This window comes from Squalius cephalus (assembly GCF_949319135.1).
Source record: "Squalius cephalus genome assembly, chromosome: 25".
In the NCBI taxonomy this organism is placed as follows: Eukaryota; Metazoa; Chordata; class Actinopteri; order Cypriniformes; family Leuciscidae; genus Squalius; species Squalius cephalus.
Window position 1 is genome coordinate 1,751,616 of NC_137146.1, and position 26,960 is coordinate 1,778,575.

The 26,960-nt window shown below is 37.0% G+C and overlaps 1 protein-coding gene across 15 annotated transcripts in view; it reads left to right on the forward strand.

Annotated features, from left to right (window-relative positions):
• The window catches only part of LOC307153163 (uncharacterized protein), an 81,744-nt gene that overhangs the window by 29,280 nt on the left and 25,504 nt on the right, over positions 1 to 26,960 (forward strand). For 12 of the 15 annotated variants that reach the window (XM_079862370.1, XM_079862365.1, XM_079862362.1 and 9 more), the window contains 4 exons: positions 6,942 to 7,025; positions 7,774 to 7,860; positions 11,168 to 11,560; positions 13,108 to 14,307. In XM_079862370.1, the coding sequence (XP_079718496.1) occupies positions 6,942 to 7,025; positions 7,774 to 7,860; positions 11,168 to 11,560; positions 13,108 to 14,307 (1,764 nt within the window). The remainder of the gene's footprint in view (positions 1 to 6,941; positions 7,026 to 7,773; positions 7,861 to 11,167; positions 11,561 to 13,107; positions 14,308 to 26,960) is intronic. The other 3 variants (XM_079862367.1, XM_079862366.1, XM_079862368.1) reach the window with 1 other exon arrangement.

The following is a 26,960-nucleotide window of genomic DNA, read 5'->3' on the forward strand; positions in this document are numbered from 1 at the left end:
TGCTATTTCATGCATACTGAGTTTTTTACACTGTTAAAGAGTTGGATTCCCATGCTAAACATGGACAAAGTTTCAAAAATTAAATTGTACGTTTGAAGGAGTATTTCTGTGCCAAAAATTGTCCTTCCGGTTTGTCACAAGTTTTGGAAAGTTTTTTTCGAGTATGGGTCTTCGTGACGTCAGCTGGGGCGGAATTTCCTTATATGGGTCCTAAGGGCACTTCTCCATGAATAGCGCGGGCGCGCGCGCACTCGTAGACCAGAGCGAGAGAGCGAAAGCAGTGCCTCATCAAAGCGCTCTGCTCGGCTTTAGGGAAGTCAATGTCACCAAAGAAGTGTGTTTTTGGTTGCCAGGGCAAGACAACCCTGCACAGATTCCCAAAGATTCCCAGCGTTAAGGAACCCGTGGATGGAGTTTGTTTTTCCTGAGCATAAACGGAGTTGTGCAAGACTGTTTGTTCCCTGCATTTCGACGATGATTGTTTTATAAACAAAGCCCAGATCGACGGATTTGCAGATCGTCTAATGCTTAAGGATCGAGCAGTCACAATGATAAAGGTTCGCGGTCGTGCGTTGGAACCGGACGGTGAGTAAAACTGTTGAACAAATGTCTCTGTGTGTTGTTAGCTCGGCGCGTTAGCACAGCTTTAACTCCGCCCACACGGCCCGCCCCCAGCCGCTCGTTTTTTTTCCGGAAAGACTCGGTACAGCCTATCTTTCTTTTATAAATATAATAAAACTAAAGACTTTTTGGAGATATGAAGGATGCAATACTACTCTATAGGTACTCAAGATTAACAGGAGATTGAGGGAAAATGAGCATTTCACCCCCCCTTTAAGGACTGCAACAAACGGCTGGTAGAAACTACACCACATTCCTCCCGGGTTAGTGACATCACAAACCATAGAATTTACATAAACCCCGCCCCCTGAACACGATTTATAGATTATCAAGACTAGTCTAATCAATGACTAGAAGATAACTACACACAAACACAAATCTAAAATCATCAACTAATCATTCAGAAATGTCCTGTTGCTTCTACATGTTGTCACTTCTTCTCGAGTCTCTCCATCATTGTCTGACTCCGGTTTGAACATAAAAGGCTAAAAGTTGTTGAAATTTTAAGTGGATGTGTGTGTGAGGTAAAAGGACAAAAAGTGACAATTTTAACATGCTATGTAAAAATATCTGTGAGGTATTTTGAGCTAAAACTTCACACACACACTCTGGGGACATCAGAGACTTATTTTACATCTTGTGAAAAGGGCATTACACCACCCCTTTAAGTTGACTCACATCTGTATTTACAGAGATGAACTTTTCTTTGAGTTCGTTTTGCTCTCCGTCATTGCGATGGCGTGACTGGAGTATCGACGTGTGTGTGTGTGCGCAGTGTGTCCTGCGGGAGCTCTATATGGGTCGGCCTGGCCTACTTGAGTGTGTTTTAGGGCAGCAGATGCGAGTCGATGTGTTCCTGATCCTCCTGAGATCCAGAGCCTCTCTTGAGTCGACTCTGGTCCAGCTGTGGCCGACACACACCCAGAAGCTCTCGCTTACAAACACACTTTAATGTTTTGTTCGTTGGATGTAATGCAGGCATTGCAGTGTTATCTGTATATCAGGAAGATTTATTTTCCCAGCATCATTACTCCAGTCTTCAGTGTCACATGATCCTTCAGAAATCACTCTAATATGAGGATTTGATGCTCATTTATGATTATTATCAGTGTTGAAAACAGTTCAAGTTTTTGTGGAAACGGTGATATGTTTTATTTTCCAGGATTCTTTGATGAATAGAAAGTTCATTTAATCGAAATTTTACTAGAACTTTTGATCAAATAAATGCATGACCTTAAACTTTTTAAATGGCAGTGCCTGTATATATTATTGTTTTTTATTATATTTTGTAATGTGTAGTATTACTTTAAAAATATAAATGTATGAAAAATATAATATAAATTATATGAATAATATTTTTTGGTTACACTTTATTTGGTAACACTTTATTTTAGTGTCATTGTTACACGTGTTACATGTAGTTAGGGTTAGTAATATAGTAATAACTATTAATTATGCATAATTACATGCAACTAACCCCTTAACCAAACCCTATTCCTAACTCTATAGTAAGTACATGTAGTTGCTTAATTTTACTCAGTACTTAAATATATAGTCACAGTGTAACAAAGACACCTTAAATAAAGTGTAACCCCTTATTTTAAGGTGTCATTGTTAGTGTAATTATATATTTAAGTACTGAATAATAATAATTAACTACATGTACTTACTATAGGGTTAGGGTAGGATTAGGGTTTGGTTGAGGGTTAGTTGCATGTAATTATGCATAATTTACTGTTATTACTATGGTAAGTACATGTAACATATGCAACAAGGACACTGTAAAATAAAGTGTTGCCATTTTTTTTTAGCAGAGAGTGATTACTGATTAAATAAGTGCAAACATTCATCATTAAAAAAAAGAAAAAATGTCTGACTCCCAAACTTTTGAACGATAGTGTGTATATATTATAGTATTATATTATATGTTTACAATATTCAGTCATCATTTCCTCTCCCTCAAGTTGTCCAAACCTGTGTGTGTTTCTTTCTTCTGCTGAACACTAAAGAAGAGCTTTTGAAGAAATCGTAATCAGATGGTGGATTGGACCCCATTGACTTCCATAGTATTTTTTCTCTCCATACTGTGAAAGTGGGTTCGAACACCTGTATTCTTCACTCCATCTTCGTTTGTGTTGAAAAGAAAGAAACTCATACAGGTTTGGATCAACGTTAGAACTGTTTCAGTTTTGGGTGAACTGTGGCTTTAGTGTGTGTGTTCTGTCCGTTTGCTGACCCTGCTCCTGTAATGTGTAAAGCTCTTCATCTGTGGCTCTCGTCTCGCTCTCGTCTCGTCTCTCTGCTCTTAATTCTGCATTAGTGGGTTTTGTTGAGTCTAATCTGAACTGAGGTCAGTTTTGAGGATGTTTCTGTGCTGATGAAGGAGCGTTTCCCATAATCCTTGTCTGCAGAGGTGCTTTTCCCTGCGTTCTCATTCTTAGGATTGGTCTTTTAGAGATTTGTGATGTGTTTTGAATCATTTGTAAGCCGTTAGCATTACATAAGCGCTCTAATCCTGAGGATGAGCGTAGAACAGATCAGCAGATCTCCTGTGGTGGAGTCGTGGAGAACACACACTCCTCGTCTTCGTCTTCACCCTGTTTACCGGGGTCAGTCTGAGAACACACACTCCTCGTCTTCGTCTTCATCTTCACTCTGTTTACCGGGGTCAGTCTGAGGACACACACTCCTCGTCTTCCTCTTCATCTTTACCCTGTTTACTCTCCTCGCTCTGTTCAAGTCAAACTGTGTTTCTTCCATATTTGACAGATCATGAAAACAGGATTTCCCTCCGTCCTCTTCCTCTTCCTCTTCCTCCCGCTCTTGATTTTGTCATGGTTGTTGTTCTTCATCATATTCTTCATCTTGTTTCTGTTGTTGTTATTGTTCCTCTTTCTCCTCCTCCTCCTTATCATATTTCTTACCTTTCCTCGTTTTCTTCTTCCTCGTTTTCTTCTTGTCCTTTTCCTCTTTTTTCTCATCTTCCTCATCTGCTTCTGCTTTGTTTTTGTTATTTTTGTTATTCTTTGTCATCTTCTTCTTCCTTGTCATATACTTCCTCATCATCATCTTGTTTTTAGTTTTTTGTTCTTCCTCTTTTTTGTTCTTCTTCTTCCTCTTCCTCTTCTTCATTTTTGTCCTCTTCCTCATCTTGTTTTTAGTTTTTTCCTTCTTTTTAATTCTCCTCTTCCTCATCTTCCTCTTCTTCATCTTCCTCTTCCTCCTCTTGTTTTTTTTTCTTCTCCTCTTCCTCATCTTCCTCTTCATCTTCTTCCTCATCTTGTTTTTTGTTTTTTTCTTCTTTTTTTTTCTGCTATTGATATTTTCTTCATCTTCTTCCTCTTCCTTGTCATATACTTCCTTATCATCATCTTGTTTTTGTTATTTTTTTGTTGTTCTTCCTTTTTCCTCTTCTTGTCTTTGTTGTTTTTGTTATTCATCATCTTCCTCTTCTTTCAGTCCCCCCCCCCTTCAGCTTCATGTTGTGTGTGTGTCTCTGGTGGCGTGAGGAGTGTATTAGCGCGCTGCTGACAGAACCTCGATTTCAACTATAGTTTAAGACGACTCGCTCGTCCTGCTGAGAGCAATGTTCCCTTTATTATGCATAATCTGTAGCTCTTCATCTTTTTGAAGAATAATAGTTTCATGCAGTAAAATGTGATTGTCTAGTCTGATATTTGATGAATATCGGTCAGATATCCTGTCTTAGGGTTGCGCTTTACATCCATCGGATCTGATCCGTGTCGAGTAAACATGACCTTAAACCAGCGTAATGATGTCCTCCTTAAGACCAACTTCATATTAATTAGTTCTGGCTTATTTTGCACATCCCTGTTAAGGGTCAGAAAGAGATACAAAACAGTTTCTGGTGAAAAACACCTTGTCAGTCATGATTAATGAAGGGGGAAATAAATCAATGCTATTAAAATGAAGAACATGAACCTTTTAATGCATCATTATCAGAGTTGTGTTTTCCTGGCCACAGTCCTACAGTATGTGTCACAATCCACAGATGCGTGAGGGGATATATTTGCAAATCTCATTTTAACCATTTTTGTGAATCTCTTTACATTTGTTTGTGAATCTTAATCTATATGGCATAATGCAACCATTCTAACCCCACACGACAGTAACATCACAGTATTAAATGCGGACACGGATCCCTCTATCAGCGCTTTGAGTCATTTGGTGCATTTGTCCGCAGGTGACGTGAATGATATAAATAAGATCCGGTGGAAGACACGGATGTGAGGTCACACACACACACACACACAGATGTGAGATGAGATGCGGATCGTTTGCTCCCTGCGTCCTCGTAAAAATAGACGTGGTCTGTGCGGACCAGACACAGAAACGGGACGAGAGACAGAGTCACTGTCCACAAAAATATATCAGAACGATACAGGCTCAAACTCTGGACTTGTAACATAAAAACTGTTCTTTTGGTCAATTTAATGCATTTTTGTGGAATAAAAGTATGAATTTAATTGGGGGATAATAATGTTTAAGTCCCCATGTCACTGTATGCCTTTGTGTAGTGAAATTAGCAGCATAAACATTCAGTTAAACATCTGTTTCTCTGCATTTCATGAAGTACAGAAAACTTGTACTGGTTTGGAAAGAACATGAGGATGGATAAATGAACGACAGAACTTTCATTTTTGGGTCATAAAATCAGATTTTTTCACATCCCTTCTGAGCCACTTCCAAATGTGGTTTTAGATCTGATCCATATCCGATATCTGGACATCTGACCTTATCTAAACACTTAGCCTATATATAGAGGTTATGTGTGTGACGTCACCGTCGGCTGGAGTGACTGCGGTCACACACACTGAGTGGCATCATTAGTTTCAGTGTGAATATTGTATTTATATAAAGCCTTCACAGACAAATTTGCTTTATGTATTTCCTCGGCGTGGAAATCAGGCTCATATAAATGTCAGGAAACTGAAATGTGGACCCGGGACGAGCTTTAGGACTGTGAAGCTTTGGGGTGTTGATGGACTCGATCGACTCCATCGGTGTTTAGATCATCGTCCTGAAACCCATCCAGACGTAGTCTTTGACAAAAACACGATTTCTCAGCTTTTTGCTCAAAATGTTGCTTTTTTTTTAAATGAAACTTACCCATATTCAAGTGTTGATTTAAAAAAATACCGCTAGAATAAAACTTTTTTTGTTTGTTTGTTTGTTTAAAAGCAGAAGCGCTGTTCTTTTGATATATTGCATGTTCAGTTATTCAAACAAAAAATATTCTGGGGGCCATGTATGAAATTTTGATGAAAATGATCAAGAATGCTGGCGCTGGCTGCAAACTTATTCAATAAAAGCTGGTGGCGGGGAAAGAGTTAAAATACAGATTCAATGCCTCATATCATCCGTACTGATATTGTGGCTTGTGTGAGATTTGCCTCATGACTGACTTGATGTTCGCTCGAGAGCACAGACAGTGTGTGAACCGAACTGAACCCTCCTCTCCATCTGTGTTTACATCATCATTCTGAATCCCATCCAGGCAAAGTCTTTGACAAAAACACGATTTATCAGCTTTTTGCTCAAAATGTTGCTTTTTTTAATGAAACTTACCCATATTCAAGTGTTGATTAAAAAAAAAGGAATGCATAACGCTAGAATACATTTGATGTTGTTTAAAAGCAGAAGCGCTGTTCTTTCTTTTGAGAGAGATATATATATATATATATATATATATATATATATATATATATATATATATATATATATTGCATGTTCAGTTATTCATAAAAAAAATATTCTGGTGACCATGCATGATTTTTTTGTTGTTGAAAATGCTCAAAAATGATGGCAGTGGCTGCAAACTTTTCCAAAAAACGCTGGTGGGGAAAAGATTTAAGATACAGATTCAATGCCTCATATCATCCGTACTGATATTGAGGCAAATCTCACACAAGAGACTTGATTTTCGCTGTAGAGCACAGACAGTGTGTGAGTGAACCGAACCGCACTGAACCCTCTCTAACCCCTGGACCACGTCGCACCCGGAGGTCCGGTCGGGTCCGCGTTGCCCACAGTGCCGCTGTGACTTTGCTTCGGTCCTGTCACGTCTTTTCAGCGTCACCCGCTCTGAGCCTCTGGGTTTATGGCAGGGTGTCTCGTCCAGAACCACCACTTCGGATCATCCAGTCGGGACCATGAGCTCACAGCGTGCCAGTCAGAGACGCTAACTCTGCGTGTGATGCATGAGTCTGTGTTGTGTGTTTGAAATGGGGCAGGTGAGTTGAGGGCACGGATTTACAGTCTTTAATCAGCAGAAATATCATTATCTGTCTGTATTACAGGCACCGTGAATCCGCTGACGTCGTGGAACGAGACACGGCCACATCAGACTGACCAGCAGACGTTTGGGACAGACTTACTATCAGGTGAGTTCAGTTTCGGCTCTACTTAGTTACTTAATATAAGGTTTAGTTCACAATGCAGAAGATTTCGCCCACTTAGACAGCAAGAGACTGATGTAAACTGGCCAAAAAAAGTTCGTTTTGGGTTTATGGAACATTTTAAGGCTGGTTTTAGCTTGTGAAATAAAGTATACAGCAATAATATGTGACCTAGTACAAATTGCATGTTACTTAATGGGCATGTTTCATTTAGTTTTCCTTCTAATGGCCTCGAATAAAACCCTTTTGATGACATTAAGCTCGCAAACGTTGGTGAATCCGGTGTTCAGTTCTTCCTCAGAAGTGCTCATTATATCATACTGATACTATTTCTTACTAAAATCATATTTAGGGTGTATATTTACTATACAGGGTGCTCTGGTTGGTTGCTAGGGGTCTCATGCTCTGGTCATTTTGTTCACCCGTTTTATAATGTAGGTATGAAAATGGTGAGTCTGATCTATTAGTAAAGTCAGTCGTTCAAGACTGCAGCACAGACGCTGTTTAAGCTTGTTTATAATGTGATGTGTCATTGCAGTTGCTGTGAGCTTTTGATAAACGACACATGAACATTTACATCAGCTGATTGTGACAGCTTGTTTTCTGTCCCTCTGTAAAGCCTCTTACAAAACACTCGTCACTTTTCTCCTCTCATTGAAATGCAGCTCAGCATCTGCACACTTGTCCGACCCGCCCTGTTGTTTATCTTCTCTCTCTCTCCGTTGTTTTCTAGGCGCGATGTCTGGTTTTGCCGATCAGTGGGGCTCACAGTCAAGCCCTCCACAGATGATGGACAGAAGCCCGATGGGACCGTTCTCAGGTGACCACCTCCATTGACCTCACTTCATAATGAGAGACAAAAAACTGAATAATCATACAGTCATAATCATAGTTTGTAATTTTCCGGGAATTGTTTTATAAACTCATCTAAAAAAACATCTGTAGAACTTACCTGATTTGGTTGTGCTGTGTGAATTTTTAATCATAAAGGTAATTAAATCCTAAAATTACTAATAAATATTACGTTTATTTTAGGGCTGTCAAAAGATTAATCGCGATTAATCGCATCCAAAATAAAAGTTTGTTTTTAATTATATATGTGTGTGTACTGTGTATAATTATTTTGTATATATAAATACACACACATGCATGTATATATTTAAGAAATATTTGCATACATATACTGTATATATATTTATATAGTTTATATTATATATAAATATATTTTTTTATATATATATATAAATAACACATTTTTCTTAAATATATACATGCATGTGTGTGTATTTATATATACAAATTTAATTATACACAGTACACACACATATATAATGTAAACACAAACTTTTATTTTGGATGCGATTAATCGCGATTAATCTTTTGACAGCCCTAGTTTATTTATTGGAAATGCATATTTGAGAGATATGTGTTGAGCTTGAGTTGAGAAGCAGAAAAAAATAACTTTTTTTATGCAAAAACCCAATTTTTGTCAGGAAAAAATATTCCCTATAAATATTCTACTCGTATTAAATATACCATTGTTCTTCTATAGTATCATGCTGGACTGACTTCAGTACGAAAAAAGTGCCAAACTTTGACAAAATTTTATTTCTTGATGATTTGATATTTTATAATCTTGATTTCATAATGTCTAAATATAAATTCAAAAGCAAAACTTGTAAAAAAAAACATATTCTGGAGTGAAAATGGCTAATAAGCCAATAGGTGCTCCTCTGCCAACATCTTGCAACTTTTAGTTTTACAAATGGGGACAATCTTTGAAGAATGAACAAAAAATATTTCTGGGGATCGCATTAAAAAATAACATTTAAGTTTGGGTAGTATTTAGAGCTTTGAAGTGCTGGAAAAAGTGTGAAGCTTTTTAAGTCATTATTTACTTTCCATGGTGTTGTTCTATTGCCGTATGCCCTACTTTCCATTATATACCACAAAAGAATAAAAAAAAAAAAAGATAAAAAAAAATCCACTTGGGCTCGTCCGTATAATGGAATAACATCCAGAATTAAGCTTTTAAAAAAGATGCAAAAGTTTCATATATATTCATATAACACTATAAAACAACAAATAGCAAATACTTCGACTGCATCTTTACTAATTGAGTTGGGGATGTGTATATATAGAGCTTTGAAAATCATTATTCTAATGTGATTTAGCTGCTTTTTCAGTGCTTTCTGCTTGAGGCCGGGCCGCTCGTTAATTATACGCTTTTATTTGTTCAGTGTCATCGTGTTGAATCTCTCTCCGGCCATTAATTAGGTTTACTAAAATGATGCGTCCGGCAAAACAACACCTCTAATTACCCCTGACCTCGTTTAATAAAGATCTTCTGCTGCTGTGATTCCTGTTTTGAATGTGATACACATCTACAGTCCTACTAGTTTTATTGGTTAGGAAACTTTAATAAGTTCACGGCGTCATTGTGTGGCAACATCATGTTGAAAGTCACAGACAGAAACTCCATCTCTGGCCATGCTGAGAAATAGAGATTTGATTCGATATAACCTGGAGCTTTTATCCTGCACTCTAATGGGCCGCATTAGAAGTAATGGTAGTAATGATAATGAGCTTGAATTCATTAGTGGGGTAAATGAACAGCCCTGTTTTTCCCTAGAAAGACAATAGCTGATATTAGCGCTGGTTTAAAGGGGCTCTTGGGAGACACTGAGTCACGCTCGCATCAGAATTCAGCTCAGATGCGACACTGATCGTGTCTAACGGTGGATTTCACCACCTGGCACATACCTCACTCTGTTTCTGTCATACCTGATGTGATACAAGAACAAGCACGTTTCTGATCTGATAAACATGCATGTTTATACATGCATATATCATAGACAGTGAGTTACAGATGCATCCACATCTCAGCTGATAGTGAAAACAGTTGAAATCACAGGGGAATCTTAAGAAACTGGTCTAAATGAAGCATAAAAGGTTTCATTGAATGTAGTGTTGGCAAACTCTTTTTGTTATACTGGTTGAAACTCTCTCGCATCCTGATAGCAATCAATAATAGACGTGATCTAAATATTAAAGCATGTACATATATCTTCTGTGGAAGATTCCAGAACAGAAAATGTTCCACATGATCTCATTCCTAAATGACAGCTATTCGCCTGTGTCTGTTAAACCTTTAACGAACATTCAAATCTGTGTCAAAACAGCTTAACTTTCTTTTTAACCACACAGTTTCATTTTTTCTATTACAAATTTTCATATTAACAGAAGTACTGGGATAAAAGTTTATAGTTCGAATATAAACACTGATGTCTGTGGTAGCGATCACCTTTTGAAAGTAACTTGGCGCTTCAAATAACGATTGACTCGATTACATTGTTACACCAGTAGGTGGCGATGAATCATTCATTATGTCATCATATGTCTTTGAATCATTCATTCAAGAGATTCGTTCAAAAACGCTGATTCATCCAGTAATGAAACTAGTCAAATCTTTGAGTCATTGAATCATTCATTCAATCTTTTTATATATATATATATATAATTCATTCAGATTAATTAAACATTTTTAAATAGACTGCAGCAATTAACATTTTGTCAGAACCTCTAGTAAATTACATGTTATTTGATTTAGTTGTCTATTCAGAGTTGTGGGAGAATTGTAATCATTGTTTGAAACTAAAAAAATGGTTATTCTTATTTTATCCATAACTGCACAGCTCTAATTGTAATATTATTTTTCATAACAAATAAGTACATTTTCCATGACAGCTCTCATTACTCTAATAGGGGAGAAATATATAGCTGTCAAGTATTTTATTAATAATTTATTTAATAAGTTGAATATGTTTTAATAGTGTAATCTTAATTTATTATTATTAGCAGTAGTATATGTTATTTAAATAATAAATTAAAATCCATCTACTACAAGTAATAAAATATTATTCTTTATTAATAATTATTATAAATACTAATACTATATTACTACTGCTAATATTAGATTATTATTATCATCATCATTATTATTCAACTTATATATCAAAACCTCACATTCTAGAAAATCAATAGTTTAAAACCACAAGTACATGGTGTATTTAAATAAATATGTCATGTATTTGACTTTTTCTCCTAATTTCTGTAATTTTCCATAGGTTTCTCTCAGCCTAGCACAATGTCTGCGGTGATCACAGGTGCTGCTCCTCTCCAGACAGAAAGACCGTCTGGTGTGGCCGAACCACAGGGTTCACCAGATGCTCAGGCCCCTGAACCCCCCAAAATACCAGCCGAAGCCCCCAAAATACCATCCGAACCCCCCAAAATACCAGCCGAAGCCCCCAAAACACCATCCGAACCCCCCAAAATACCAGCCGAAGCCCCCAAAACACCATCCGAACCCCCCAAAATACCATCCGAACCCCCCAAAACACCGGCCGAACCCCCCAAAACACCGGCTGAACCCCTCAAAACACCGGCTGAACCCCCCAAAACACCGGCTGAACCCCTGGCAGCCACGACACCCAAGAGCCCACTGGACACATCTGCAGGTATGTGCACAGAACTGCACAAATATCAGCATTTTTCAATGTTAGAGTATCTTTCTATGAGGCAGTACTGTATATATCTATATATATAGCTTGACGCATCAGATTAATCATCTTTAAATGCTGCTCATGCCCTTAATATGTAGTCAATTTCCCTCATGTACTTCCCATGTGTTTTGTATTAGGGATTATGGGATTCCTGCAGGAGCCCCTGTGGAGCAAATTTCTAATCCATTAGTAATTAAAACTATTGCTGCCCACTAGGGGGCACTATAACTAGTGCAAGGCGGAGTTACACTATCGGTTGCCAAAGCTAGTCAAACCCATCGCTTCTGGTATCCCAGGGGCCTTTAAGGGTTCCTCAGCTGTATAGGGTTAGTACAGTGCAGCTGAGACCTCGATTCACCTCGCTGGTAAAAATCAAGCTCCAGAATGATATTCTGCCTGGTTTGATGCTCATGGATGGTTGTTGATGTGCAAACAGTCTTACACACCTACCAGATGGAAAGTCAGACTTGTAGAGTCATGTTAACTCATGCACGAGTCAGTCATCATGTGCTTGATCGTTAAATCACCCAGTTGGAAAAATGCTGACTCGATTTGATGGTGACATAAGAATATTTTATTAGCAAATGTAATGTTTTTATCCGTCTCACACAAAACACCTTAGGTTATAGACCTTATCTTCCAAGACAAAGATATCTTGGTCAGTCAGGCATGTCATCTAGCGTCCAGTCATTTAGTGTACGAGGAGTCGTCTCACAAATCCCCCCCAAATGAGATTTGCCCCACAAATCATTATTTCTGCTTGTTATTTCTTATAAAGAAAATCAGACCTTGCACACAAATAAGTCATGCTTGACCTCAGTTGCTCAGTCTGCTTTGTGCACATCTTCTGCAAAAAAGGAGGAACAAAAAACTCAGTAAAAACATCTAAAAAAAATAATAATTCAAACAATATTTTACATTGCTTAAGATTAATAAGATTTGCTTTCTTAGATTGTATTTTGAATAATATTACTACACTGGCAGATTTTTAAACTTCATTTTTAAACAAACTGCATCGATATTCAAGATACAATCTATAAAAGTAATTTCATTGTGTTGATTCTCAAGCAGATTATTGTGGGATAAAAGTATTTTTAGATATTTTATTTTAACTGTTTACATGCTTCATCAATATATTACATCAGTTACAGTTTCTTTATCTTAATGTGAAAGTTTCAGCACCTTAATTTTGAAAAATGCTATGAAATTTATTTTACCTTTTCATGTCACGTCCTTTAATGAACTGCTTTATTATACAAGTTAAATAAGGTTTCATGTACTAGTTTTGACTATATTGTGTATTTCAGACCAGTCAGCATCCAGGGCTGCAACTATCTCAAAAGATGGTTAAATTATCTGATTTAGATCCTCACAGGTTGTTGGGAATATCATCTGGGAGATTAAGGGGTGATTGAGAAGTTAGCGAATGCCTTTGTGCATGTGTGAGAGAGCGAAAGAGGGAGTTAGTGCTTCTCTAATTTGCTTTCTTCTCTGTATATGAGGTGTCTTTGGTGATCACTGGTCCGGTGAGGCCGGCATTCCTTCTGACCTGCCCTTCACACCCAGCGTTTCCACCATTATCAGTCGCCACACAAGTCACCTGGTAGAAAGCCCGAGTGACGCGACCGATCCTCAGTGGTCCCCGAGAGATGGAAGCGTGGGAGATGTCGAGGAGAGGGAAGCCGAAGGGTCTGACCGTAAGAAGGAAAAGAAGAAGAAAAAACGGAGACCCAGGGACGAGGTTTACGACTTTCATGCGGAAATGCAAAGCGAAAGTGCTTTATCCGAGATCGTCCATCAATCCAAAGAAGATGTAGGTTGGGAAGACGTCGGGCGCATTGGTGGGAGAGCCAAGAAGCCGAAAAGCCGAAAGAAGATACCCGAGGAATGGGCGATCCATGCCGAACCCTTCGTCCCTGCTTCGGCCTCCGTGCCGCAAGAGTTCACAACTGATTTTGCCCAATCACCCCTTGGAGTTGACGGCGATCTAGTGTCGTTTTCCGATGACTATACTGATGGGAGTCTCATTCCTCTGTCTCTTACCCAAGATCTTCTGTCTCTCACAGCTACTTCCCCACCATCCACAACTCCCGCAATGATCTCCCCGAAGTCTCCCGGTCGAGCCCCCGATCAACGCTCCTTATCCACGTCATCTGGATTCCATGATGTAATCATGGACACGGAAGATGATTTCACCCTTCCATCACCTCTGGGAAAAGCTGATTCTCTTCTCAATGATGCTCAACCTTCTCCTGGAGGACCTTTTGAGGAGGCGATGTTTGGACAAGAACACCCCTACACCTCTTCCATGGCCACCCAAGACTCACCAGTGAAGGAACCGCAAACCTCCACCCCTGGAAGCACTTGTTTTGTACCACCGATGGAAGCGCTAATCTCAGCGCCTCCATTTTCTCCATCTGGACCTGCGTGGTCTCTTAATAACCACAATCAACCTTTTGATCTGGAAGATGTTGCATTTGAGTCCCAAGCCCCAGTTCCTTCACCAAAGAGCAAATCCCCAAAGGAGCCAAAACCCAAACAAGGCAAGAAGTCCAGTTCATCTTCATCAAAAAGTCCAACTTCCCCTGATGCAAAGTTGCCGTCTCCACAGATTTCCGGTTTGAATCCGTCTGCTCCGCCATTCTTCCCTAGTTTTGCAGAACCTCGGGAGCAAGCCGGCGGACTGCCCTTCACATTGGAAGGTTTGTTGTGGACGTTTTGGGAAGTGGATCCACTTAATGCATGGCTGTGTGGATTCCAAGCCTGGGCTTGAGTGATTAAACTGCACACCCCAATAACTAACATGTCACCCCGTCAGCTGGACTCAATGGTTAGGGTTCGTTTAAAGCGGGTTGGCTTGGTTTTGCTTGGGTGTTTCTTCCACAATGAATGACCGACTTTGTGCAAACAAGAATCCCCCCCCCCCCTCCCCTCCCAATTAACCTTGTGATCCAGGGTCTATACTAATCAAAACGCTTCGGTTTGCAGTTATTCGAGGAGGTGTCGTTGTTCCCTCACAATTTTTGCATCTCCACTCTGCTGTTGTGATTGTTTCTCGTACTACCATTGGTGACACCTAACAGTGACAATCTTATCTCTCGGTTTCCACCACCCATTTCTCTTCTGGCACTTTTTTAGTGTGAATATGTACCACCCTTGTCCATTCATGCATGTATACAAAGTGCAGTACAGTCATAAGTGATGCTCTTTTTATTTCTTTCTCCTCTATGTTCCCCGACATCATCTGTTTCAACACGCCAATTAGGTAAGTCAACATTTAGTTATTGCTTACTCATTTTTTGTCTCTTTATGTTGTGAAAAAAGCGTGTTGTGTAACATCCTCTACTTTTCATTCATAACTTGCTCTATAATTGTCTCGTAACCAGATGTAGGTGATATGTGGTTAGTGGACGTGCAACAGTGATTTGCAGCTTTTTTCAGTTTTACTAATTTTAGTACTTCAACTTTTTTATTACTATTTTTATTTCAGTTACAACTTTTTTTGCAATTTGCAACTTAAATGGCTGAACTAGTTTGTATTGTCCAAACTAAATGAATCTGTGAATCGGTATGTGGTATAAAAAGTCCTTGTATCTCCATAATCTAGCCTGTTTTCATTAAAGCATTTATGTTCTTAAATGTAAACTAGAAATGCAAGTGTTGTATTTAAATAGAATATTGTCATAATCCCAGAAGGCATCGCTGTGAGTCATGAACAGCAGGAGAACGACTCAAGTTGTGTCCCAAATGATGCATTATACACTGTTCACTTATAAACTATGCACTTTTACACTTTGTACTCATCCGTGTAGTGCAGTGGTTTTCAAACTGGGGTCCGGGGACCCCTAGGGGGCCACAAGGGAGTTCTGGGGGTCCGTGGAAAAATTAAGAGAAAAAGCAGTATTATTTTTTTTTTTTTAAATAAATCAATAAAAATAAGATTGATCCAATTAACTAAAAAAAAATTTTTTAAATAAAAAAATATTAAATAAATACAATTTTAAGTAAAATTAATAATAAATTAATACATTTGATTGAAATAAATAAAATTTAATAAAAAAAATATAAGAAAATATAGATTATAATAAAAATAAGATTATATAAAAAAATTGATTTAAAATAAATGAAATTTTATTTAAATAAATAAATAATAGGCCTATATTCATACTTTGATTTAAAAAAAAAATTTAATAAAAAAATACATCTTAGTTAAAAACGCAATGAAGTATGCTAATAGAAACTAAATACTCTACACATTTGTAATATATATATTTTTTTACAGTATTAATTGGGTCTTTTTACATAAAAAAAAATATTCAGCTATCTTTTAAATATTAGGATGGGGGTCCCTCCCATACGAATCATCGTATTTTTCATCATATTCTAAAAGATTGAAAAGCCCTGGTGTAGTATATGAATTTTATAATTAAAGCTGCGACAGTCGAGTGCATGAAGTCTCCAACATTCCACACTTTTAATTAAGTGCATCAACTGGGTATTTAAAGTGCACTTCTTGTTTTCAGAATCTTCAGTGTGAAGAATAGAATAGTGCATAATTACGCAAATTGGGACCTACAGTTTTTGCATCTTGTTTTAGCCTGTCTTCTCTCTGAATTGCATCACATTGCGGAAGTAAACTGGGTTGTGAATGTTATTACATGTTGACTTGATTAACTTCAGCATAGCATAAGCTACACAACTGCAGAAAATACAGTATAGTATGTCTTAAAATGGCCGATTGCTGTTTACACTGGTTTCGAGTGTAGCGCCTTTATTAGAGAGTGTGTGTGTGTGTGTGTGTGTGTGTTTGGGCGCGTCTGACACAGCTGTCTCTTTTAGTTCTCTGTAATTTTCGGCTCTTTCTCCAGCGGGGAGGGACTCTGTCACTGAGGGAGCTACTTATACACTCCGGGAGACAGGCCATCAGCGTTTGGTGTCAGACTTCCCAACATGCAAATTAATGACAGTGTCCTATAATGTGCGTGTGTGTTGTACTATGAGCTGAAAATAAGAAAATTGTGAAAGCTCTGTATCAAATGTCACATTAGAGTGAATTCTATTATTCCATGTTTGGTCGCCTGCAGTAACTCTCTGCTTGGTGTTTGTTATATACATATAGAGGACATTTCAAAGTAATACTTTCCTTAGCCTTGAGTACATCCTGTGAACATCTCTGAATGGCATTGATTGTTTTGGGTCGTGATGTGTTTTGCTTGTCTCTTGTGGACCCGTGAGACGCTCTTGATTGTGATGTGTGTTGTTATGAATAGTGGAGTGTTAACACACTTGCAACACAGACCCATCTCTCCTTTTGTTCAGACAGACGCTTGTTATGAAAAAAATAAACACTTCCGTTCGGTTGTTTCTCTGTAACTGGTAAATCTGATGTGCTTTGAATGCTAGTTAATGTTATATAGAGATTTATTTGGGATTCTAATCATGTACTTTGAGAAAATGTGAATAGACGATTATGATAAGATTGTATGTGATACTACTCGATCGTAATCGTTCAAACCAAAAAGAAATAAGAATACTTTACAGCATTTTTTTTAGCTTTTCATTTGTGTTCCATCTGAACGATTAACCTGATTAAGGCACATTCAGTTGCTGATCACAGATAAGTTCTCAGATGATCAAGCGAGTGTTTTTCATTTTCATTTACCCAGTGCATTTATTAATCCCCCTGTAGTCAATAATTTGATCCCCTTTTTAATAAATTAATAAATAATTGTATCTTTTATCACCATAATGGCATATTTTCCACAGGAAAAAAAATGTCTTCATGCCTAATAGCTTGAATGTAACTCTACACCCTTGTCTCATATGAATATGCAAATGAGCCCCGCCTCCACTCACTCACTCAGCTCAGAGATCCACACGTTGATCTGATTGGTTACAAGGTAGTTTGTGACGTCAGAAACACCAGCGATTTCAAAGCGTGTTTTTGAGACTGTCTTTGGTTCACAGTTTTAAGGAGAAAATACTCAGCAATGCTGTCGACTTATGAATTTACACAGGGTTTGTCTTAAAACGAAAAGAGGGGCAAAATACACAGCACATTGCAAAATATTGCGATATCAATATTGAAATATTGCAATTTATCACATTAGAGTCGAAATACAATAAAAAAAAAAACATTCTGCATTGTTAAATTCGGTTGCACTCGATATACGTTTTTTGTTTTTTAAGTTTTCTTTTGTTTGTTTTTGTTATGCAAGTTTGTGTTATTATATACCTTGGGACAGTTTTTTCCCTTTTTCTTTCATGTTTGTGTCATACATAATATACCGCCTGCCTAGTAAAAGGGCTAAAACAGGCCGATAGATGTTTGGAAGCAGATGCGAGGAGTATTTTTGGAGGCCAGAGGTTTTGTGAGGCTGTGAGTGTCGGCACAGAGGATCTTACATAAGTAAACCCTACTGAGAAGCTTCACGGTGAAAGACAGGCGTATGGAGCCACCGGCCTCTTGGCACCGCCCGACCCGACCCAACCAAACACCCTCTGAGACGTGTTGCACGTGTTTTCAAGAGGTTTGACAGCTTCGATCTACAACACAGGCTTTTTTGTGGTGTTGTGATAGTGTTTATATGATGTAGGGTGAAATGTAAATCACCAAATATTGCTGTTTTTCACTGCATAGTGGAGCTGCACGATTAATCGTTAAAAGATTGCGATCTCGATTCAAACACCCACACGATCTCATTCATAAATTACAATGATTTGGCTCTCTCAGTTGGGCTATCTAGACATGAAACGGCTTCACAAACAGTCTTTTCAACCACACAGTATCGTTATATCCGTGTCACAAATATTCAAATTATCTCAGATGTTCTGGGATAAACGTTTATAGTTTGAATAAAAACATTGATGTTTATGGCAGTGATACATATAGAGCAAATCACCTTTTGAAAGTAACTTGATGCTTCATATAACGACTGTATTGATTACATCGTTACACCAGTAGGTGGCGACAAGTGACTGTTGTCATTGAATCATTCATTCAAGAGATTCGTTCAGAAACGCTGATTCGTCAAGTAATGAAACAAGTGAAGTATTTATGAGTTAGTCATTGAATCATTTTGAATCATCAGATTAATTAAACATTTTAAATAGACAGCAGCAATTAACGTCTTGTCAGAACCTCTAGTAAAAATCGTGATCTCAGTTTGAAAAAAAATAAAAATAATTGTGATACTCAATTTATCCAGAATCGTGCAGCTCTACTACATAATTTCTGTTTTGACCCTCATGACTCAGGAAAATAATAAAGAAATATAAATAATATTTGCATATTGGTTGACCACTGCTAGCTGAAATTTGATTTAATTGATTCATGTAGTACATATAGACAACTACTTTTCAAAAGTTAGGGCTGGGTAAGATTTTATGTTCTTAAATTAAGTATCTTCTGCTCACCAAGGCTGCATTTATTTGATCAAAAACACAGTAAAAATACTGTGAAAACAAAAAACAAAACAAAAAAATATATATAAAATAAAATATATAGTAAAGTGTAATTTATTCCTGTGATCAAAGCTGAATTTTCAGCATCATTACTCCAGTCTTCAGTGTCACATGATCCTTCAGAAATCATTATCATATGAGGATTTGATGCTCAAGAAACATTTATGATTATTATCAATGTTGAAAATAATTAATATTTTTGTGGATACGGTGATACATGTTATTTTTCATGATTCTTTGATGAATAGAAAGTTCAAAAGAACAGCATTTATTTGAAATAGAATCTTGTAGCATCATAAATGTCTTGTCAGTTTTGATCAATTTAATGCTTTCTTGCAGAATAAAAGTATTAATTACTTTATATATAATTATATATATATATATATATATATATATATATATATATATATATATATATATATATATATATATACAGTATACAGACCCTTTCCAAAAAATTAGAATATCATGGAAAAGTTTATTTATTTCCATAATTCCATTCAAAACGTTAAACTTCCATAGATTATAGATTCAGGGCCCACAACTTAAACGATTTCAAGTATTTAGTTTATTTGTACATAATTTGGGCCTCCAGCTCATAAAACCCACGAAAACAGGATTTCAAAAAATTAGAATATTACATGAAATCACACAGTAATTACACAGTGATACCATGATCATTGAACCAGGTTTTGGTTCTTTTGGCAGTGTGGGCCGGTGCAAATCCTGCTGGGAAATGAAGGAAGCATGAAGTGCTCTGGAAATGTCCTGGTAGACGGCTGCGTTGACTCTGGATTTAATAAAGCACAGTGGACCAAAGTCCTCTTTTCTGATGAGAGCAAATGTTGCATCTCCTTTGGAAACCAAGGTCCCAGAGTCTGGAGGAAGAATGGAGAGGCACACAATCCAAGATGCTTGAAGTCCAGTGTGAAGTTTCCACAGTCTGTGTTGGTTTGGGAAGCCATGTCATCGGCTGGTGTTGGTCCACTGTGCTGTCCACTCAACGCAGCCGTCTACAGGACATTTCCAGAGCACTTCATGCTTCCTTCAGCAGACAAGCTTTATGGAGATGCTGACTTCATTTCCCAGCAGGATTTGCACCGGCCCACACTGCCAAAAGAACCAAAACCTGGTTCAATGACCATGGTATCACTGTGTAATTACTGTGTGATTTCATGTAATATTCTAATTTTTTGAAATCCTGTTTTCGTGGGTTTTATGAGCTGGAAGCCCAAATTATGTACAAATAAACAACTAAATACTTGAAATCATTTAAGTTGTGGGCCCTGAATCTATAATCTATGGAAGTTTAACGTTTTGAATGGAATTATGGAAATAAATAAACTTTTCCATGATATTGTAATTTTTTGGAAAGGGTCTGTATATAAAAATCGTATTGACCCCAAACCTTTGAACAGTAGTTGTAAGTTGGTGTCGTTAGATTTGTGGATTTTGTCAGGATGTTTATAACCGCCGACGGCACAAATATCTTTTTAAACTGAAAGTAATGTCTCAGTTCTTGGTACACTTACTAAGTGAACGTCATTTTACCACGAAATGAACATTTAGCCAATCGTTATTCTGCGTATGTGCGTCATTAAATTCAAATGGATTCGTACAGTCAAAGGTTATGATAACCGGAGTGTTTGAGACCAGCAGAATGATGGAGCGGTAAAGGTCAATGCATCGACTGTTGTAAACACAGACTGCCTCCAGGGAGGGCGTGGAGCCTGTCTCGTTGTTACGGCAACTGAAAAAGAAGCTGATGTTTCCATAGTAACAAGGACAGATGCTGAGAAAGTGGGCATAAGTGTTGCATGCCATGTGACTTGTTCAATCAGAGGGGTTTTGTCATGGTGTGCTCATCGTAACATCACTGATAATGTTCCTCCATATCTTCACAAATGTCTTAATTATGCAGATATGTAAATAAGGCAGCCTGGGGCCGGTTTCTGCAACAGTTGCTGTACTCGTGCTTTGGCAGGCGGTAGGAGAGAAGCAACCGGCTGTGATCAACAGAATAATTACCCTCTGCTCACTGATGCACGAAACTGACTTTACACATAGTCAGAAATCCAGCTAATATGATTCAATAGATGATAAAAATCCATATTCCCAGCTGACACGAAGCATTTCAGCAGAACTGAGCCAATGACGTTCACTGTGCTGCAACCGTTCACTCTCCGAGACCTATGAGTAGCTATTGCAATGCATTCTGGGATTGCTGTGAAGGACATGAGTGATGCTGTTTCAGATTTGGCTCTAAAGAAAAGGTGTCTTAGAAGTAGAGCTGCACGATTCTGGATGAATTGAGAATCATGTTTTTTGTTTCAAACAGATTCACGATTCTGAATAGACCACTAAACAAAATAACGTAATTTACTAGAGGTTCTGACAAAACGGTAATTGCTGCAGTCTATTTAAAATATTTAATTAATCTACATGAATTGTTTAAAATAACTGTTTGAATGAATGATTCATGACTCACCCATAAAGACTCCAACTGGTTTCATTACTGAATGAATCAGCATTTTTGAACGAATCTCTTGAATTAATGATTCAATGAGAAATTCATTTTTTAACAGTCACTTGTCGCCACCTACTGGTGTAACAATGTAATTGATACAATTGTTATTTGAAGCACCAAGTTACTTTCAAAAGGTGATTTGCTTTTTGATTGCTTTATATTCAAACTATAAACCTTTATCCCAGAACATTTGAGATAATTTGAGATATTTGGAACAGAAATAATGATACAAAAGTTTGAGGTCAGTAAAATACATTTATTTATTTTATGAAAGAAATTTATATTTTTATTCCACAAGGATGTTTAATTCAAAAGTGGCAGTAAGCACATTTATAATGTTTAAAAAAAAGTAGAAAACAGCTATTTTTAAATTGTAATATTTCACATTTTCTACAGTATTTTTAAGTAAAGAAATGCAGACTTGGTGAGCAGAAGAGACTTTTTTCACATACAATAAAACTGAACATGTCTTCAGACGGTCTTAGCATTTGAGTTTCTCTCAGGAGTGACAATAAATAGCTGGAGTTTATTTTCAGAATATTAATGGCAGCATTGAGCGATTGGATTGAGCTCAGCTCAGGTTGAGTGGTGCTTGATGCCGAAAAATGTTTGAATTGATCCGTCTCCCATTCGGACGAACTATTGAGCGTCACCCGCAGGTTATTTTTAACCAGAGAGCCGTGTGTGAGTTTACTTCATCATGGCTGTTGGCAGAGAAAGAGCAGGATGTGTGTTTGCTTGACCGGATGAATGATAGTAAAGCCTGTAGCAGAGGCAGAAGTCTCAGAGCCAAAAGAGCCTATTTAAGTCTCAAACCTAAAGAACGGTGCTTTTGGCACAGGGTTAGTAGATTAGGTCGCCGTTAAAGTGGCTTATCTTGGTTACGTGAACCATTCCCTTTTGTCATTCTTCAAACGCTATTAATTCTAATGTTCTCTGAACATTGCGAAACTAGTAACATTTAAAAACATTTGGTGAAAGTCCAGCTTTTAATGTTGTTTATATGTCCATGTGGTGTTTTTAATACGCTTTAAGACAAAGCATGTGTAAATTCATAAGTCGACAGCATTGCTGAGTATTTCCTCCTTAAAACTGCAGTGAACCAAAGACAGTCTCAAAAACACGCTTTGAAATCGCTGGTGTTTCTGACGTCACAAACTACCTTGTAACCAATCAGATCAACGTGTGATCGTCAACCAGTGGATCTCTGAGCTGAGTGAGTGGAGGCGGGGCTCATTTGCATAGTCATAGGCCCGCGTATACTAAATGAGGCGAGGGTGTCGAGTTACATACAAGCTATTTTAAGTCATAAAGACAAGTAAAAACATTTAAATATGTCATTTTGGTGATCAAAGATGAGTTTTATTAACTCTTACCGCAAGGTAAGTTCTGCTGTTTTTAGTGATTGAATTTACTAGGTAGGTTAAAGCTGGTTTTGGGCTGATCGCTAACTTTCATCAAATTATTACATTATCACATAAAACATTATGAATAATAAAATAAACTTAAAAAAACAAAAAAAAAAACAACTGAATGAATCACTGAACCTCTAGCTTTTCCCATAATTCCACTCTATTATATTATTATATTTTTGGACATGTGGTCCCTCACCTGCTCCTTCGTTGACAAGGCTCATGTTGCCATGGCAACGGGAGGCAGTTGCTTAGGAGACCTGAGGAATCAGGGCTACCAAGGAAACGATGTTGGCTCTTAGGAGGAGGAGGGGTGATGTGCTAAAAATAGCATCCGGGTAGACGGTCTCAGTCGAGTTATCTGGCTTTGTGTTCTCGCATCCTCCCGACTTCATCTCTTTTTGGCCACCTGTGTGTTTTTTTTTTTGTTCTTCACTGTGACATTGATAAATGTTTTAGCCGCTCCACTAAAGAGGAGAGGAATGCAGCTCGGTGTTTGTTCTTTTTATATCCCCGTTTCTGCTGCTGCTTTAAGTTTTGGATTCCTAACATCAGTTACTAGGAGGAAAATCTTGTAGTGTAATTAAAGTGTGCATGCTTCAGCAAACGCGACGCGCGTGTTTATTTGCGATTCAGCTGTCCGTTTCAATCTGTGTTCAATCTGTGGCCTTTTCATCAGTATGTTGCAAAAGTCGCTTCGAGCCTTATGCTACATAACCGAACATTCAGGTCAGCCAAGAGATGCACATACATGTAGGTCAGGCTGTATGTCTGCTCTGGTTTCTCATGGACGATCCTGGCCCTCATTTCTATACATTGGCTCTGTTTAAACAGGCAGCACGTTTTTTTTCTCTCTCTTTTTTTTTTCTCTCTTTACTTTACAATAAGGTCTCATTTGTTAACGTTATTACATGCATTAACTTAAAATGAGCATAACAATTTTTTAACCTTTAATAATGTTAGTTAATAAAAATGTTCACGTTGCATTGCCTAATATTAACAGACAACTTTTGATCGTAATTATGTATTAGTAAATGTTGAGATATACATTAAAGTCCTCCTGTAGTCAATAATTGTATCCCTTAAAACTCATCTTTGATCACCAAAATGACATATTTAGACGTGTTTTCCTTGAAAAAACTTCATGTCTTAAAATATCTTGAATGTAACTCGACACCCTCGCCTCATTTAGTATGCACGGTTCTATGAATATGCAAATGAGCCCCGCCTCCACTCACTCACTCAGCTCAGAGATCCACATGTTGATCTGATTGGTTACAAGGTAGTTTGTGACGTCAGAAACACCAGCGATTTCAAAGCGTGTTTTTGAGACTGTCTTTGGTTCACTGCAGTTTTAAGGAGGAAATACTCAGCAATGCTGTCGACTTATGAATTTACACATGATTTGTCTTAAAGCGTATTAAAAACACCACATAGACACATAAACATCATTAAAAGCTGGATTTTCACCACAGGGGGACTTTAAGCCGCTTTAATGGTGACCTAATCTACTAACCCTGTGTCAAAAGCACCGTTCTTTTGGTTTGAGACATAAATATGGTTTAAGCTATGAAACTTGTTTTAATGGTACAAAGACCCCTTAAATGTCAAAAGATCAAGGCAAATTTGAGTTCTCATGTCAGGACCCCTTTAAGAGGGAATACAAAACAGTTTTGTTTTTTTCAGACATTATTCATGGCAGATTTACCACACTATGCCGTATCCTCCTGGTTCAGTGCGAGTACAATAACAGACAGGCGGCGTCTTTCAGCTGAGCTTATGTAACGGGGCCGGTGGGTCTGATGGGTCAGATGAGATCATCCCTACAGTGTCTCTGTCCCTGACGGCCTGGACAACCACTCGCACGGGGACACGCCATTGATTTGACGCGTTCAGTGGACGGACGGGCGCTCAGTAAACCTCATGGATAAACAGACGTGAAGCACTTCTGAACTGTGCAAGCTCTGATTCGCTAGTGAGAGAAATGCATGGCGAAAATAGTTCCAGTTTGAGTGAATGGAAATGGATTCTTCCATTATTCTTCCATGACTAAACATTTTTAGGGCTGTGCAACGAGTAATCGCATACAAAATACAATTTTGTGTTTACATAATATATGTGTGTGTGCTGTGTGTAATTATTTTTTATAAATACACACACATGCATGTATATATTTTTAAAAAAAGTGTTATTTATATATAAAATATTTATATTAATTATATATAATGTACACAGTATATACAGTACCAGTCAAAAGTTTGGAAACACTACTATTTTTAATGCTTTTAAAAGAAGTCTCTTATGCTCATCAAGCCTGCAGTTAAAAAAAACAAACAAAAAAAAAACAGTAATATTATGAAATATTATTACAATTTAAAATAATGGTTCTCTTTTTTAATATACTTTAAAATGTAATTTACTTTTGTGATGCAAAGCTGAATTTTCATCAGCAAGTACTCCAGTCTTTGGTGTCTTATGATCCTTCAGAAATCATTCTAATATGCTGATTTATGATCAATGTTGGAAACAGTTGTGCTGCTTAATATTTTTTTTATAACCTGAGATACTTTTTTCAGGATTATTTGATGAATAAAAAGTTAAAAAGAACTGTATTTATTTAGAATAGAAATCTTTTGTAACAATATACACTACCGTTCAAAAGTTTGGGAACAATAACTATTTTTTTTTAAAGAAATTAGTACTTTAATTCAACAAGGATGCGTTAAATTGATAAAAGGTGATGGTAACGATTTATATTGTTAGAAATGTTTTTATTTTGAATAAATGCTGTTTTTATGAATAAATGCTGTTAACGTTTTACTCAATGAATCCTGAAAAAAGTATTCCAAAAAAATATATTAAACAGCACAACTGTTTCCATCATTGATAATAACTGAGTATCAAATCATCATATTAGAATGATTTCTGAAGGATCATAAGACACCAAAGACTGGAGTACTTGCTGATGAAAATTCAGCTTTGCATCACAAAAATAAATTACATTTTAAAGTATATTAAAAAAGAAAACCATTATTTTAAATTGTAATAATATTTCATAATATTACTGTTTTTTTTTTTTTTGTTTTTTTTTTAAACTGCAGGCTTGATGAGCATAAGAGACTTCTTGCAAAAGCATTAAAAATAGTAGTGTTTCCAAACTTTTGACTGGTACTGTACATGCAAATATTTCGGAAATATATATGCATGTATATACTGGGTTAGGGTTAGGGAATTTTCTGGGTTAAATATCTGTACTTCTTAGTTTTAATCCCAGAACATTGGGTACATTTTGTGTATGGTAATATGTACCATTTTTATATGGTACATATTACCATATATTGGTTTATTTATTTATTTAGTGCTATGAATACTTATTAGTATAATACATATATAGTAATATATTATGTTAGTATTATTATTATTATTAGTAGTAGTAGTAGTGGTAGTAGTGTAAATAAAATAAATATTACTTTATATATTTATTAGAATAAATTATTACACATATAATACACATATATACAAAATAAATACACACAGTACACACACATATATTAAACACAAACTTTTATTTTGGATGCGATTAATCGTTGCACAGCTCTCATTTTTATTAATCAAGTCACATCTATTTCTATAGCGCTTTATACAGATTGTTTCAAAGCAGCTTCACAGTATTAAACGGGAAAATAACAGATGCAAAATTCATCAAATGTGACAATAGTGTTATTATTCAGCTCTTTTCTCATCCGATAGTGTCATTGTAGTCAAATCAATAATATTACCGAATATTAAGTGTCTTAAGGCAAGCTTAACACCATAGTAGCATTGCAACAACTTTACTTTGGTTAATCAGGGAAACCACACTGATGAGGAGATAAAGGGATGGACGCACAGTGAGATGTGCTATAGGAATTAGTTTCATGAAGAGTAGCATCATTTCTCTCTGTTGAATGTG